The 16,895-nt window shown below is 43.9% G+C and overlaps 1 protein-coding gene across 10 annotated transcripts in view; it reads right to left on the reverse strand.

Annotated features, from left to right (window-relative positions):
• Positions 1-2,360: 2,360 nt before the first annotated feature.
• LOC142151281 (uncharacterized) overlaps positions 2,361-16,895 on the reverse strand; it is a 124,750-nt gene continuing 110,215 nt past the window's right edge. For 9 of the 10 annotated variants that reach the window (XM_075206767.1, XM_075206768.1, XM_075206764.1 and 6 more), the window contains 2 exons: positions 13,464-13,682; positions 2,361-4,180 (listed from right to left, as the gene is read on the reverse strand). In XM_075206767.1, coding sequence (XP_075062868.1) covers positions 4,104-4,180; positions 13,464-13,682 — 296 coding nt within the window. In that variant the 3' untranslated portion in view covers positions 2,361-4,103. The remainder of the gene's footprint in view (positions 4,181-13,463; positions 13,683-16,895) is intronic. The other variant, XM_075206771.1, reaches the window with a different exon arrangement.

Here is a 16,895-nt window from a genome sequence, read left to right on the forward strand (position 1 = left end):
TAGCCTCTGCTTTCAATCGACAGTGACGTACCGGCGTGACGTGACAAGATAGGCTGCACCTGCTAAATGTGCATTGGGCGTGATTGAAACCCCGGCCTAAGTCACGTGATTGCATTATGATGTTTACATGCGAGGTGGGTGATGGAAATCATTTGCCAGACAGGGGCCCGATTTGGTTTAATTTTCCGGGAGGAGGTAGCGGAGAGGGGATGGCTGGCAGGCCTCATGCTGCGCTTCAAACTCTGACAAGGGTTGCGCCACTTCCCGCCTTGTCTACCATTCCATTGGTCCTGGGGGGCCCCCTGGAACCGCCGGACCCTGGGCAGCTGCTTAGGTTGCCTAATGGTAAATCCCGGCAGTACTTAGCATAAAGGGGCATTGCATAAAAATGGGTCTCAGAGTTTGGGCTATGTAGCCAGCTGTGTCTTCTTTTACCTACCAACATTGTAGGCCTGATCTATAGGGCAATTTTTTTTTTTAAAACTTTTTATTTATAACAGCAGATACATGTATACAGCACAACAGTACAAATCATACATCTTGTCCAGGTACCATTATTACTAGATACAACGACACCAGATAAGAAAAATGAGAAATGCAAAAGAAAGTGACAGACAAAATAAAAATACATCTTTCTCATCCAGAAACATTCCAGGAGGGAGTTAAAGATCTGCGAAGTGGACAATTGAGATAGAATTTTTTTTTTTTTCTTCCCACAATAGCAGAGGTGCAACTTATACCATTGTACTTATCTAGAGAATAGAACATACTGCTATGATTTTTTATTTTTTTGGGGAGGTACGAGGGGAGAGGAGGAAGGGGGGAGGGACAGAGGGGGAGAGGTGGATAAAGGGAGCACGAGGAGAATAGGAGAAAGAGAGTTACCGAGATTGAGGAGAGCTATAGGGCAATTTTGATAATATATTTCTGCAATCAATGTGAATCCCAAAGCAAACCAGCCCTAGTTTACAGAAGAAATCATCCCCTTTTTTGCTCATATCTGCCAGCCCATAGTGCACATGAGCTGCAGGAGGAAGATACTTGGAGACACCATAATTCTGGTGAGTTCCAGAAATTGTCAGTTTGCAAAATACAGTCAAAAGGCCTCCATATAGCCTTATCAGACTCAGGGGGTTCATATTGCAGTGTAGCAATATCCATTAAAGAGTGCAGAGGGGATACTTGGTAGTACATGAACTTTGTTTGCAATAGATTCCATGTGCAACTTCAGAAAGGGCCACTTCCTTACCACAGCTGTTAGCCAATACATTTCCCCATGACATATCACCAGTAAGAGAAGTATGAGCTGCACATTTGATGGCAGAGCGACATAACATCAAGGAATTAATTTACTTGATGACCATTTTCAATTTGTTAACCTATTAACTAATTTAAAGTGTCTACGTTGTTTCCAGTGTTGTCCATCAAGAGATTGTAGATTCCGATTGGATCTCCCACTCACGTACCCCCTCCACCCCCACTTTAAAGTGGTTATGGAATGATAGATATGAAAGAGTAGCTTTAATCTCTCAAAACTGTCTACTGGTGGCTCTGACTTGACTTCCTTACAAGCTTTTTTAATTCAATTTGTTGGATTCTTTGACTTCCAGACTGGGCCACCTTCAGAAATCATGGGGCCCAGAATGGGCCCCCCTCCCCCCGATGTCACGTGACAGCCATGCTGAAGACAGAGTAGCGGAGACCAGCGGACTGCAAGACAGCGGGCCCCCAGGTAAGTATGTGTTGCGCTGTTGTACCGGGCCCCCTGGTGAGTCCAGGCCCGGTACAACAGTACTCCCCTGATGGCGGCCCTGCTTCCAGTAAGAGGTCTCTTCTCTTGACGTCCCTCAAACCATCCCTTCCTGGACCAGCAACTGGACAGTTTGCTTTCCTATACAATTTGTCTCTAATTTCAGCAAGGAGTGCTTGTCACAACACAGAATCCCCTGTGACAAATCCAGTTAACCTCAACTCATTCAGGGACTTGGAATAGGGCGGTAGTCCCTTGTAGAATATGTAATAAATAAGCACGTTTTAATTCACACAATGCATACTACATTCAACAAGCCAGCAAATCTGTGGTACGACTTGTTTTAAAACCTCAATTCATGCAAATCTAATAAATATATTACAAACACAACATTTCTAGTACATAAAAGCACAGGTTTATCATTCAGGACTATAACAGTCAGATGGTGTAAGGGCTGGCTAATGTGGTAAGGTAAGGTAAGACCCCATACAGAAAAGTCTCTTTGTACTGCGAAAAGACTAATATACTGGTTCTTCTTTTTCCACCTGCATGTATCCCACTTCTAATACCAAGTTATTGTCAGGGAAATTAGTAAGACAGTTTCAAAAGGTTTGACTGACCAGGGTTCCTTTTATTGAAAACAAAGCATATATGAATATCTTTACAGAGTAATTGTACAAAGACTGACACAAAGTCTCCCTGCTATCCAGATAGCTCTCCCAATATAAACAATTCATCCACTTATACAGCATTGTTGTAACTATGTGACCATTACATATATGCATACCTAGTACAGGGTATATTCCGTTTAGAACAGCATTTGCAAATATTTGGTAATACTTTACTTTTTAACAGAATTGCAGTGGAATATCAGGGTAACACTGAGCAGCGTATTTTACATTCAAGTACACATTTGAACATTTCAATTTTACTGATTTACCTGTCCCATTCTAGCAGGACAAGTGCTTGAGGACATCTGAGATATTTAAGCATTAATCTCCCTTCTAATTTGTTAACCCAATTTCAAAGAAACTTCATTTCACTACTTGGCACAAGTCCATGATTTAAGAGAGTGGAGCCCTATGTTTTCGGGGTTTGGGAGTTGCAACATATCCAATGAAATATCTCCCCAGACTTCTCTATTTAATTCAAATTGTACCTATCAACATTCCAAATCACTTTTTTCAATCTTCATAGTTCCAAGTTATCAACTTTATATGAAGGGCTAAAGCCCACAAAACTGGGTAAAACCTTAAGGATTTCCCTGAGTGGCCAAGGGGCGTGTGGGGTCTCCCAGACATATATTTGTACTATAAAGTTGCAGTCCTAGTGCGCATTGTAGTTTGGTTATGGAATGTAATCTGCTTGTGCTCCCATAGAGAAGACAGATCTGCTTATTCGTGCCACATTATCTTTATTACAGAAGCTATATCACAGTAATCAGCTTTCATCCTGTCCCTCACCGATGATTCCAATCATCTGCCAGCCTATGTTCTCACTGGCATAGTCTGAGGCTTAATTCAGTTTAGGGTCTGTGGCTGGACTAGGGACTACAGGATCTGTTGATCATTGTATCAAGAGTTCATTTTGAGTCTGCTTTCAATCACTCCCTCACTAGTTTTAGGCAAATTATCCTTTTTTTCTAATACTGTATAACAGACGTTACACCTCATAAATACCTCTCACGGATTTACGTGCATCACCCGTTCCAGCAACACTGTCATGTAACCAAAAGTGGGAATATAACCTAGACTGTCCCTTTAGGCTGTGGAGAAGAAGATTTCTATTTATACAGAAAGGCTCATTTTTTAGTAAGACATAAAAAGTCATTAATAAGCTCCTCTCTATATGGTACCACACTCCCAAATCGCCTGAATAAGATATTGCTTGAATCCTCCCAGCTATGTTGGTGCCGCAGAATACAATGTGCTATACAAATCCTTTGCAACTTAATTACTTGGACTAAGTTTCGGAAGTCATCAGCCTAAAAGAAATTACTAGCTTCATGGTACGAATGATAAATCATTGTCAATTGAGGTTTCTGTGTTGGGTTCTTGCTCCTCCTAGAATTCCTCTTCTTACTTTCAGAACATTCCTCCCTGGAAATATGTTTGAAAGTACCAGATTTCAAATGCTGCTTGAAAGATGATTATTATATAAGTCAATAATTTGCATATGACTGATTTTTGGATAAATGAAGCATTCAAAATAAAAATAAAAAAGCTTTAAAAATGTAAAAATAAGACATGCAGAGTTGTCATGTTGTGCGTGCCTGTGTTTCCCATCTCACCAACAACAACCGGCATATTTCTCCAGGCATAACGCTAAGCACAAGATCTTCACAGTCACATTCTCAGTCGCACTGCTGACTGCCGTGTATACACTTCCCGTCATTACACTGGAACTGATCTGGGCTGCAAGTGGGTTTTTCTGCAATGAAAAAAAAAAAACCATGAGCCACCAACACCGCACTGTAAGCCACCTACTAGCCAGAAAGACATATTGATCATGTAATGTACAACACAGTTAGGTACCACATTCCTTTACATCAGATTTGCCCTGGCAGTTGCAAGGGCAGCACAGGCCGACCAGCTGGCACCCCACTGCCACATGCTGACCAAAATTAAAACTCCCAGATCATCATCATCATCATCATTTATTTATATAGCGCCACTAATTCCGCAGCGCTGTACAGAGACCTTATTCACATCAGTCCCTGCCCCATTGGGGCTTACAGTCTAAATTGCCTAACATACACACACAGACTAGGATCAATTTTATAGCAGCCAATTAACCTACCAGTATGTTTTTGGAGTGTGGGAGGAAACCGGAGCACCTGGAGGAAACTCACGCAAACACGGGGAGAACATACAAACTCCTCTCAGATAAGGCCAATGTCGGGAACTGAACTCATGACCCCAGTGCTGTAAGGCAGAAGTGCTTACCACTGAGCCACTGTGCTGCCCAGAATTGACACAGTTCTAATCTCACAAAACAACGTAGGCAGGAGAAAGTAGGGGGCATGGTTTTGACATTTACCATTTTCCAAGAAGGGACCCAGTAAATTACGGTTGATCCACCATTTGTCAATCCCTAAGGGTAATTCAGTCAATGACAGAATAAGCTAGGAGTTGTGCTCATACATTTCCTGACCTATCACTGGTTGCAGCATTTGGGTCGGAAATCCCTGCTTGCAAAGAAATGGATACAGAGTCCGTGAAGACATTCCGCAGGAATATCCGGCCTGAAATGCGAACAACAACAAGCGAAGATTTCAGTACCATATTAACCTGGAGGTGCGCACAGACAGATATTGCCGAAATCTCAGAGAATTGAATCTGTCCCTTAGAGCGGGTGGGGGAAAGAGGAGATGGGTATAAGTTTAGTCATTCATTATTTGGGTGATTTTCTTTTTATTGGTGGGGCTGGGTCCCTCATGTTTTCTTTTGAAAATGGCAGCTGTAGTACTGGAAGGGTTAATGCCCAATGCTCTGGCGGTAGAAATAATTAAGTTACGGAGCTGTCCATACAGTGTAAAAAAATGTAACTGGTTAATATATTAAAATTAAATTATAGTTTTAAAATGTTTAAACTTCATGTATGACACTGCCTCACTAGGAGAGATAAACTCTGGCGCTGTGACATGGAACGAGTTAAATCCTGGCATCGCATGTTGAAGTTTATCAATATTCACATAAAGTGAAAAAAGTAGTTTTCAATCCTTATCGCAATTTTAAGGATTGAACTATTTCTCACATTTATGTACAACCCAGCACAGAAACAGCAGTTCCGATAAACTGCTGTTTCTGTGGTAAAAAAGAATCACACTTACCCCCCTCTTCGGAACACGCTGTCTCCGGATCTCCTCCTCGTCCTCTTCACTTTTCTTCTTACAGCAATTGCGCATGTGCAGTTGAAAGAGCTGCACATGCGCACAAACATCTCGCTCTGTCTCTGCAACTATAGTTGCAGAGCGAGTGCGGTGAGTGACAGGGAGGGATCACATGATCCCTCCACGCATGCGCTGTCCAGCTCTGCTCTTCGGAACAGAGCTGACAGCCCTGAAATTTTTCATTCATGATAATGTACGCCAGTTGAAAGCTGGCGTACATTAACATGACAAGTTTCCGAAAATAACATTTTTCAGAACTTGTTAGATTGCGAGAGGGAGCAGTCACCATACTATTGAATGGTGACTGCTCCCAAAAACGAAGCAGAATGCAAAGCAGCAGATATCCACGATATCTGCTGCGATGCACCTTTCAAATATATGTCGGACACACAGAGGGACCTCGATTGTACGGTAAGTGCACAATAGTGCACCATCACTATTTCTTAAATATGCCCCTAAATGTATTGAAATGTATTTAAATCAGCTGCCTAGAGCGCAGAGCTTTTGGGGGTGCCCCTGCCGCCCAGAAAGATGAAACTTCTCCAGGTGAAGTAGCACATCAGCCATGGAGCACACAGAGAACATGTAGTACACGCCCCCTACCTGTGCCCAGCTGCCTGCTCATGCTGACAGGCAGCTGTATAACCTCCGTCCTGCAGGGTGCGCTGTAGGAGAGAAAGAACACAGAGGGGATCTATCATGGAGTCAGGTCCCCTCTGACTATCACAGGGAGGACAGAGCAGCAACAGGTAAGAGGAGATGGAGGGAGGATTTAATATACTTGGTGGGAAGTTGATGTTGAAGGGGTTAGACTTAATGAGGGAGTTAATTATAAGGGTGAAAGGATTAATGATCCTAATGGAGTACCTTTGATGAGGCTGAGGGAGTTAATAGGGGGTTTAATTAATATAAATGATAATATTTAATAATGTTGGTGTAAACTTATTATGGTGATGAAGGAGTTAATGTTATAAAGGGATTAATGTTGTTGAAGGGGTTGTTATGATGAGACTAAAGAACTTTATGGCTATGAGGGGAATGATTGGAAGTTAATAGTTATAGGGGGGTTAATTAATGATGGGGAGATTAATGTTGATAAAGTGGTTATTATGACTATGTTGGGATTTAATGATTTTGAGGCGTTTAATTGATGAGGAGATTAATTATCATGAGGGGTTATTTTTGAGGATTTGGGGGTTACTTATGATGGTGTGCGCTTGGCCCTCAGATTAAATTTGCCAGGTAGCGCTTGCATGTTATGTGTGGGTAGTGGTGGTGAGGGTGGTATTGGTGTAATGAGAGGGGTGGGGGGTGGGGGTAGTATCAGTGTAATATGTGGGTAGTGGTGGTGAGGGTGGTATTGGTGTAATGTGAGGGGAGAGGGGTGGGGGTAGTATTGGTGTAATGTGTGGGTAGTGGTGGTGAGGGTGGTATTGGTGTAATGTGAGGGGAGAGGGGTGGGGGTAGTATCAGTGTAATGTGAGGGTAGTGGTGGTGAGGGTGGTATTGGTGTAATGTGAGGGGAGAGGGGTGGGGGTAGTATCAGTGTAATATGTGGGTAGTGGTGGTGAGGGTGGTATTGGTGTAATGTGAGGGGAGAGGGGTGGGGGTAGTATCAGTGTAATGTGTGGGTAGTGGTGGTGAGGGTGGTATTGGTGTAATGTGAGGGGAGAGGGGTGGGGGTAGTATCAGTGTAATGTGTGGGTAGTGGTGGTGAGGGTGGTATTGGTGTAATGTGAGGGGAGAGGGGTGGGGGTAGTATCAGTGTAATGTGAGGGTAGTGGTGGTGAGAGTGGTATTGGTGTAATGTGAGGGGAGAGGGGTGGGGGTAGTATCAGTGTAATATGTGGGTAGTGGTGGTGAGGGTGGTATTGGTGTAATGTGAGGGGAGAGGGGTGGGGGTAGTATCAGTGTAATGTGTGGGTAGTGGTGGTGAGGGTGGTATTGGTGTAATGTGAGGGGAGAGGGGTGGGGGTAGTATCAGTGTAATGTGTGGGTAGTGGTGGTGAGAGCGGTATTGGTGTAATGTGAGGGGAGAGGGGTGGGGGTAGTATTGGTGTAATGTGTGGGTATTGGTGGTGAGGGTGGTATTGGTGTAATGTGAGGGGAGAGGGGTGGGGGTAGTATCAGTGTAATGTGTGGGTAGTGGTGGTGAGAGTGGTATTGGTGTAATGTGAGGGGAGAGGGGTGGGGGTAGTATCAGTGTAATGTGTGGGTAGTGGTGGTGAGAGTGGTATTGGTGTAATGTGGGGGGAGAGGGGTGGGGGTAGTATCAGTGTAATGTGTGGGTAGTGGTGGTGAGGGTGGTATTGGTGTAATGTGAGGGGTGGGGGTAATATCCGTGTAATGTGTGGGTAGTGGTGGTGAGGGTGGTATTGGTGTAATGTGAGGGGAGAGGGGTGGGGGTAGTATTGGTGTAATGTGTGGGTAGTGGTGGTGAGAGTGGTATTGGTATAATGTGAGGGGAGAGGGTGGGGGTGGTATTGGTATAATGTGAGGGGAGAAGGGTGGGGGTAGTATATGTGTAATATGTGGGTGGTGGTGGTGAGGGTGGTATTGGTGTAATGAGAGGGGTGGGGGTAGTATCAGTGTAATGTGTGGGTAGTGGTGGTGAGAGTGGTATTGGTGTAATGTGGGGGGAGAGGGGTGGGGGTAGTATCAGTGTAATGTGTGGGTAGTGGTGGTGAGGATGGTATTGGTGTAATGTGTGGGGAGAGGGGTGGGGGTAGTATTGGTGTAATGTGTGGGTAGTGGTGGTGAGGGTGGTATTAGTGTAATGTGTGGGGAGAGGGGTGGGGGTAGTATTGGTGTAATGTGAGGGGAGAGGGGTGGGGGTAGTATTGGTGTAATGTGTGGGTAGTGGTGGTGAGGGTGGTATTGGTGTAATGTGAGGGGAGAGGGGTGGGGGTTGTATTGGTGTAATATGTGGGTAGTGGTGGTGAGGGTGGTATTGGTGTAATGTGTGGGTGAGGGTGGTATTGGTATAATGTGAGGGGAGAGGGGTGTGGGTGGTATTATTGTAATGTGTGGGTAGTGGTGGTGAGGGTGGTATTGGTGTAATGTGTGGGTGAGGGTGGTATTGGTATTACGTGAGGGGAGAGGGGTGGGGGTAGTATCAGTGTAATGTGTGGGTAGTGGTGGTGAGGGTGGTATTGGTATAATGTGATGGGAGAGGGGTGGGGGTAGTATCAGTGTAATGTGTGGGTAGTGGTGGTGAGGGTGGTATTGGTATAATGTGAGGGGAGAGGGGTGGGGGTAGTATCAGTGTAATGGGTGGGTAGTGGTGGTGAGGGTGGTATTGGTATTACGTGAGGGGAGAGGGGTGGGGGTAGTATCAGTGTAATGTGTTGGTTGGTCATTCCACATCAAATCAACACAGGGTTTCCAACTGACCACTTCAGATTGTAATAAAATTCGATATAATAAATGCTTCCATGGGTGTAAAGAAAACCCCCAAATCTTAGGTTGATATGTACACTGGTTTTGAAGTTATATGCCTTTGAAGCTGCAATTTTTTAAAATGTTTTTTAATTGCATTTGTAGTTCACCTAATTTAGCTAGAGAGTTGGGCAAGGTCTCATTTTAAACCTCTTTTTATGGGCTTTCATGCAATATATAACACAACAGTATGTTTCTATAAAAATTTAAGTTTAGATTTTTTCAAAAAGCCATATTTTTAAATTTTTGGAAAACATTTAAAAAAATGTCATACTGTTGGTAATAAATCTCCAAAGATAAATTTTGGGATCATGATGGGATCATCTGCTAGAAGAGCTTTTATTTTTGAGTGATTCATGAAAATTGTATTTATTGAGGCATCACACATTTAAGAAAATCAACAAAACAATATTTTTTCCAGTTCACTTCGACAGAGGAATGCATGTTCCTCTTTAGGTTTGTTTGGGGACAACATTCTACAGACAGCGGCTGCTCCCACTTCTGTGCAGGCGTGTAAACTTAAGTGGAAATTTACCCCACATGGAAAGACACTTCAGTTGTGTTGCATAGACCTGTCTTTTACAGGGACAGGTTAGGTTTGGGTGGGTTTTAATTAGTGAAGAAAAGCCCCTTGGTCACTAATTTAAGTCCACCCAACCCTGGACCATTTGTGTCATTTGAAAAAGCATAGTGTTTAATTACAATGGAGTATCTGTGGGAGAAGGTGTGCTGGCTACTTACAGAAGGGGTACACAACACAATGATAGTCTACTGCTTCCAGAGGAAACTCATAAACTTGTTGAAGACAAAATTTGAGAAACCACCAAAAAGATTTTCTACTTCTCTGATGGGTCAGCCGCACCATTTAAGAACAAGAAAAGCTTTGCCAACTTATGCTCTCATAAAGATGATTTTGGTATAGAAGCAGAGTGGCATTTTTCAGTGACTGCACCATAGTGTAGGTGGCGCAGTAAAGAGGTTAGTATCCCAGGCCTACTGTAAGTCCTGTGATGTGTGTCAGCGGCTTGGGTGCTCCCCTCAGGTCCTTGCCAATAGTTGGGGAAGCTTTTCAGCGAGTGGATGTGGACATAGTTGGTCTCCTGCCTGTGCCCAGTAGATCGAGGAAGAGGTACAATCTCACTGTGGTGGACTGCGGTTCCCGATATCCAGAGGCTGTGGCTCTGTCCGCCATCACTGCAGATAAGGTAGTGGATACGCTGTTAGGAATATTTAGCACAGTAGGCCTCCCTAGTGAGATCTTAACTGACAAAGGGACACAGTTCATGAATGAACTGGTCCAGTGTCTCTGGGCAAAGTGCGGAGTGCAGCCACTCCATGTTGCCCCCTACCATCACCAGACTAACGGACCGTACGAGCGGTTCAATGACACTCTGAAGCACATGCTATGGGCATTTGTAACTTCGGAGGGGAGGGGGGAACTGGGAACACTACCTGCCACACTTCCTGTTTGCTTATCGGGAGGTGCCGCAGTAGTCTACCGGTTTCTCCCCCTTTGAACTACTATATGGCCGCAGAGTCCGTGGACCTCTTGACCTGTTCCGGGATTCTTGGAAAGAGAGCTACCCACTGTCTCTGTGGTGGAGTAGGTGCTAAAGCTCAGAGATCGATTAGAGAATCTCATGGGGCTCAGGTAGGCTAACCTTGCAGAAGTGCAGACCAAGCAGAAGACTTAGTATGATCAAGGCGCGCGTGCCAGAGTATTTGAGGTAGGGCAGAAGGTCCTTGTTCTGATGCCCACATGTCAGTACAAGCTCCAGACTGCCTGGGCAGGACCGTACATGGTTTCAAAACACCTAAGTGACACCATGTGATGTCATTTGATAGTGATGGTAGGCAGCAGCAGACCACCATGTGAATATGTTGAAGGCATACCACGAGCACATGGAGTCGGTAGCTGCGGTTTACTGCTTACTGACTGAGAAACCAGGTGATCTACTACCTGACCACCTTACGGATGTCAGATGTGAAGGTGGTGTAGAGAAAGTCGGCTGTGATATGAATTGCAAGAGGGAGCAGCTTGAGACAGTGCTGCTGCCCTTTTCGACTCAGTTTAGTAGGAAGCCCGCCCGTACTTCCTTGGTGATGGCATATATCTCAACCCTTGACTTGAGCAAGGGGTACTGGCAAATGCCACTGACGCCAGAGGCTCATGAACAGTTGACGTTCATCACTCCATTTGGCCAGTTTGAGTTTAAGTACATGTCATTTGGGATGAAGAATGCTCCAGCCATCTTCCAGCATGTGGTTGATTACCTGCTGGAAGAGTGTAAAGGCTTTGCTCAGGCTTACTTGGATGACATTATCATTTTCAGTAAATCTAGGGAGGACCATCTGAAACATGTAGGGCAGGTGTTGGAGAAAATTCAGTGGGCAGGTTTGACCATCAGAGCAGATAAATGTCAAACGGGGATGTCAGTGGTATAGTACCTGGGACATCATGTGGGTGGAGGTAGGGTTAACCCCGAACCAGTTAAGGTAGAGGCAATCTGAGATTGGCCTTGGCCCATGAACCAAAGACAAGTACTGGTCTTCTTAGGGAACGCAGGGTACTACAGACGGTTTTTTACCAGACTTTAGTAGTGAAATTTGAAACTGTCTGAAGGCAGGTAATTTCATGTTAATTCGACCTTTTCATCTCGGTGACCAAAATGTCTTTTTAACTTGAAAGCACAGCAGAGGGCCGTTACCTGTTATCATGTCTTGTTAAAGAGATAGGAAACCTATGAACAATTAGACAGCTTATTGTAGGAAATCACAGGTTAATGTGAAAGTTAAATGCAAGATTAGAGAAAATATATCCTGATGGTAAACATTCAATGTAAAATCTCAGAAGTTTTGGTGCCAAGGAGAATCAGGGGGCTGAATTACCTCTTGTTAGGCATAGTGATCAAAACTGTATATAAAGAACACTGTTTTACCCTGTAATGTTTTATTCCATCTGTACTTTCTGGATATCACTAGTCCCTCAAACTAGTGCGTACTTGTCCTTATTAGGACTTCCTCCGCTAATAAACATCACTGCTTAAGGAACCTGTTTTAACGCCTACTTACCTGCTGTAAACGCTCGTGACCTACAGATTAGCCAATCTAATCGGTTATCCGACTGTTCTGAGGTTGGGATCCAGTATTCCACTACCCCGCAGCTCTGGCCAGTGTGATAGGTCAGGGGGAACCATCCACAGCAACCCTGATCTAAAGGAAGAGGTCAGGTGTACCAGCCTAGGTGCCAAGCAAGGGGGTACATCAGCAGCGAGAGCTTCCCAGAAGGAAGGGGCCTAGAGGTTGCAGCAGAAGCCCCACCTATTGCGTATAGAGGGGCACAATTTGGTATAAAGAAAGGGGACGGGGAAAGGCAAGCCCAGCCGGTCCCCAGCAACACAGACAGGGTGGCATAGGAGGTCCATCCTGTCAGAGTAAGTTATAATTTTTATTTTACAAGTCAAGTGTGTGAGGGTGTGGGTATTGGGGGTGGTGGGGATGGTGGTAGATTGACTGTTTGCCTATGGCACTTAGGAACATTGCACCAGCCCTGATTACATCTCCCAATCCAGACTTAATGGCGCTATAGCGAAGATGAGGGCTGAGCCCCCTCAATCCATCATCCAGCAGTACAGTTGAGCACTATGGAGCAGGTTGCAAGTCGTTTCAGAGTTATTTTGCCATTGAATATAACCAAGAGTCCGAGATCATCCATAACATTTTTGGGAATAGATATTGATACTATTCAATGAGAGAGCAGGCCTCCAGAGAACAAGCTGTCAGTTTGGTGGAGGGATACTTGTTTTAGTGGAGGAATACATTGGTTCACAGAACTGACAGACTCAGTGGGTTTTGGTGCATTTTCTTCATTATAGGTGATGTGTTGGAAAGTTACCTGGGTTTTATGCAGAACCTCAGGTCCTTTAAGTGGTGAATAATGAGAGCTTCTAAGCCAGTGGAAAAATTGTTAGTGATAGTGGCGGTATATGTTTTGAGGGGAGTGGGGCATTATCGTATTGGAATGAGTGGGGTGGTGCCTAGCTTTGGCGATACTGGCCCAGTGTGGTATGATGTAACTTACCCCCTTCACCGGGCCAGTCTGAGGGGATATGCACATATGTGATCTGGTAAGCCGGTTCACGCTATGCTTGGTACAAATTCATGTCACTTATTTAGGTTTCTTTTAATTATTAGGATTAGAAAGAGAAGAAGTTCCTGCATGCGCCGTACAATAAAGTGTATTTTTACAGTCCGAAATAAGGCCCTAAGTAATATAGTATACAACAAACATATAGAATAGTGTATTAATGGATAATGAAATACGCAATGAAATACGCATTACAATAAAAGAACATATTGAGATGATCCATAAGACAGCTGTACCTGTTGGAAGTTCTGGAGTAGAAAAATCAGGAGTCCTCTTCTCACTATGGGATGTGATGGTTTTGGCTTGTGGCTGGATTGTTGTAGGTGTATCAGTTAAGGGCCTTGATGTCCGCTGTTCAGGAGGACTTTTAGAGGTCATGGTAATTTTGGCAAGGATGGTTCTCCTAGGTGTTGTGACTGGAGGCAAGGTGGACGGAGAGACAGGAGAGGCTTTCTCTGTAGAAACAACAGTAATATTTGTTACCAACCTGTACAAGAGAGAGTGAATATATGAAGACATTTCCATGAACCCTGTCACACAGGCTCCTATGTGGCGAGGGCCTTGTGTATATATATAAAATTAAGTTTAGGTCAGGAATACATGTGATGAATATGTAAGAGGTGAAGAAAGGCTTCCTTATACTGTACTCACCTTTGACCTTGCAAGACCTGGTCACGGGATCCATTTGGTAACTGTTGTTACATCATAGTTGCCTACTCTCCCGGAATGTCCGGAAGACTCCAGAATTTTTGGGAGTTCTCCCGGACTCCCGAGAGCAGGCAAAAATCCCGGATCCAGCTGTCATCGTTGTTGAAGATGGTGGGGGGCAGGGTTAAACGTACCATCGTGGCCCCGCCCCATGCTGCAATTGGCTAAAATTGACTAAGATTGACAGGGGCGAAGCCTAACGGTGCACCACGCGTGGCCACGCCCCCATAGACGGACCCCCTCCCGAACAGCTGCCTTGAAAAGTAGGCAAGTATGTGTTACATTTAGGGATGTGCACCGGCGACTTTTGAGGTCTCGTGTTTTGTGTTTTGGATCCGGATTTTCATTATTTTTGGGGTTCGGATTTGTCTCGCAAAACACTTGACGAAAGGTCTCGGTTCGGATTTAAGGTTTTGGATTCGGATTTTTTTTGAAAAAAACATAAAAAGTTTAAAAATCAAGTTTTTGGGCTTATTTTCACTCCTACGCTATTATTAACCTCAATAACATTCAATAACAAGCATTTCCACTAATTTACAGTGTATTCTGAACACCTCAAAATATAGTTATTAGTCCAAAACGTTGCAACGAGGTATCTTTCTGGACTGCGTAGAGGAGTGGGTCACCACAATATATATAATAAGAAAACCATCAACTTGTATGATTCGCAGCAATAAATGTACCTGGACTGCGTAGAGGAGTGGGTCACCACAATATAAATTAAAAACCCTGAACTTGTAGGATTCGCACCAATAATGTACCTGGACTGCGTAGAGGAGTGGGTCACCACAATGTAAATTAAAAACCCTGAACTTGTAGGATTCGCACCAATAAATGTACCTGGACTGCGTAGAGGAGTGGGTCACCACAATATATATTAAAAACCCTGAACTTGTATGATTCGCAGCAATAAATGTATCTGGACTGCGTAGAGGAGTGGGTCACCGCAATATATATAATAAGAAAACCATCAACTTGTATGATTCGCAGCAATAAATGTACCTGGACTGCGTAGAGGAGTGGGTCACCCCAATATATATAATAAGAAAACCATCAACTTGTATGATTCGCACCAATAAATGTACCTGGACTGCGTAGAGGAGTGGGTCACCACAATATATATTAAAAACCCTGAACTTGTATGATTCGCACCAATAAATGTACCTGGACTGCGTAGAGGAGTGGGTCACCACAATATTATTAAAAAACCCTACACAGGTCTGAATTCCACCCAAAAAGTTTATGGACTGCGTAGTGTAGTGTTTCCCACAATATTATTTAAAATTTTTGCAGCAACAGTCAACGTTGTTTAATATCTGATACACCTCTATCTGGACTGCATAGTGGAGTGGCCCCGGTACCCAATTTGGTACCGGGGCCACAATACCTCCTCCAAACATGGTACAGACCATTCGTCATTGAGATCCCATCAAGTATGTTAAAGACAGACAGGGTCGAAGTGTTATTGGTTGACTTTGTAAACCAAAAAACTGTCCCTGTTGCACATAGTCGTGCAATGAAGACTGACTTTTTCATTTAAAGGCACCATCTTTCAAGTGTAGTGTTTGTAAGTCTAAGTCATATTATACTTTTGGTAAAATTGGTTTATTTTGTTCCTCTTTATGGTAACTACTAATAGAATTAAAGTATTAAATAGAAGCAGCAGTTCCTCTTTATGGGAATTAGTAATAGAATTAAAGTATTAAATAGAATTAAAGTATTAAATAGAGTGGTATAGAGTTGTAGTGTGGTATAGATAGAGTGGTCCCCACAATAAAATAAATACACCCTCAACTGGTCTGAATTCCACCAAACAAGTATCTGGACTGCGTAGTGGGGTGGCCCCAGTAGCCAATTTGATACCGGGGCCACAATAAAATAAATACACCCTCAACTGGTCTGAATTCCACCAAACAAGTATCTGGACTGCGTAGTGGGGTGGCCCCGGTACCCAATTTGATACCGGGGCCACAATAAAATAAATACACCCTCAACTGGTCTGAATTCCACCAAACAAGTATCTGGACTGCGTAGTGGGGTGGCCCCGGTACCCAATTTGATACCGGGGCCACAATACCTCCTCCAATTTCCAAGTGTAGTGTTTATAACATCTTAACACTACACTCTAGCACGTCAAAACCTCTTGTTTTAAATAATGACAGGGCATTTAACTTTTGATTTAATTTGTTGGCATTTTCTTTTACTTTTTGAACATGGCAAACGACTGTTGAATGGTCACATAATGCCAAAAAAAAAGTTGCAAGATGGAATTGTCCTTGGGCCCTCCCACCCACCCTTATGTTGTTGAAATAGGACATGCACACTTTAACAAACCAATCATTTCAGCGACAGGGCCTACCAAACAACTGTGGCTGAAATGATTGGTTTGTTTGGGCCCCCACACCAATAAAACAATTCATCTCTCCCTGTACAAACTAAACAGGCTCTACTGAGGAAAGATGTCGTCCTCATCCTCAACCTCTGATTCCTCTCCCCCTACAGTGTGTACTTCCTCCTCCTCACACATTATCAATTCGTCCCCGCTGGACTCCACAACCACAGTCCCTCTGTACTGTCTGGAGGGCAGTGCTGTACTTCATTGAGGAATTGATTATTCATTTTTATAAACATCATTTTTTCAACGTTGTGAGGAAGCAACCTCCTTCGCCGCTCACTGACCAGGTTCCCCGCTGCACTAAAAACTCTTTCCGAGTACACACTGGAGGGGGGACAACTCAGTTAAAAAATAGAGCCAGTTTGTACAGGGGCTTCCAAACTGCCTTTTGGAGTTCTACCACATCACTACCTCTAGTTAATTTAGATTGCAAAGCTTGTAAATATAAATACTTTAAAGATAAAAAAAGCAGGCTGCACAGACTGTGGAGCTAGAAAGTGAAATTAAATGGATCACGTTACTTTGGTGGCTATCTATGCCCCCCCCCCACCCTACACTTGTAGTT

The sequence above is a fragment of the Mixophyes fleayi genome, chromosome 4 (assembly GCF_038048845.1).
Source record: "Mixophyes fleayi isolate aMixFle1 chromosome 4, aMixFle1.hap1, whole genome shotgun sequence".
Taxonomy (NCBI): domain Eukaryota; kingdom Metazoa; phylum Chordata; class Amphibia; order Anura; family Limnodynastidae; genus Mixophyes; species Mixophyes fleayi.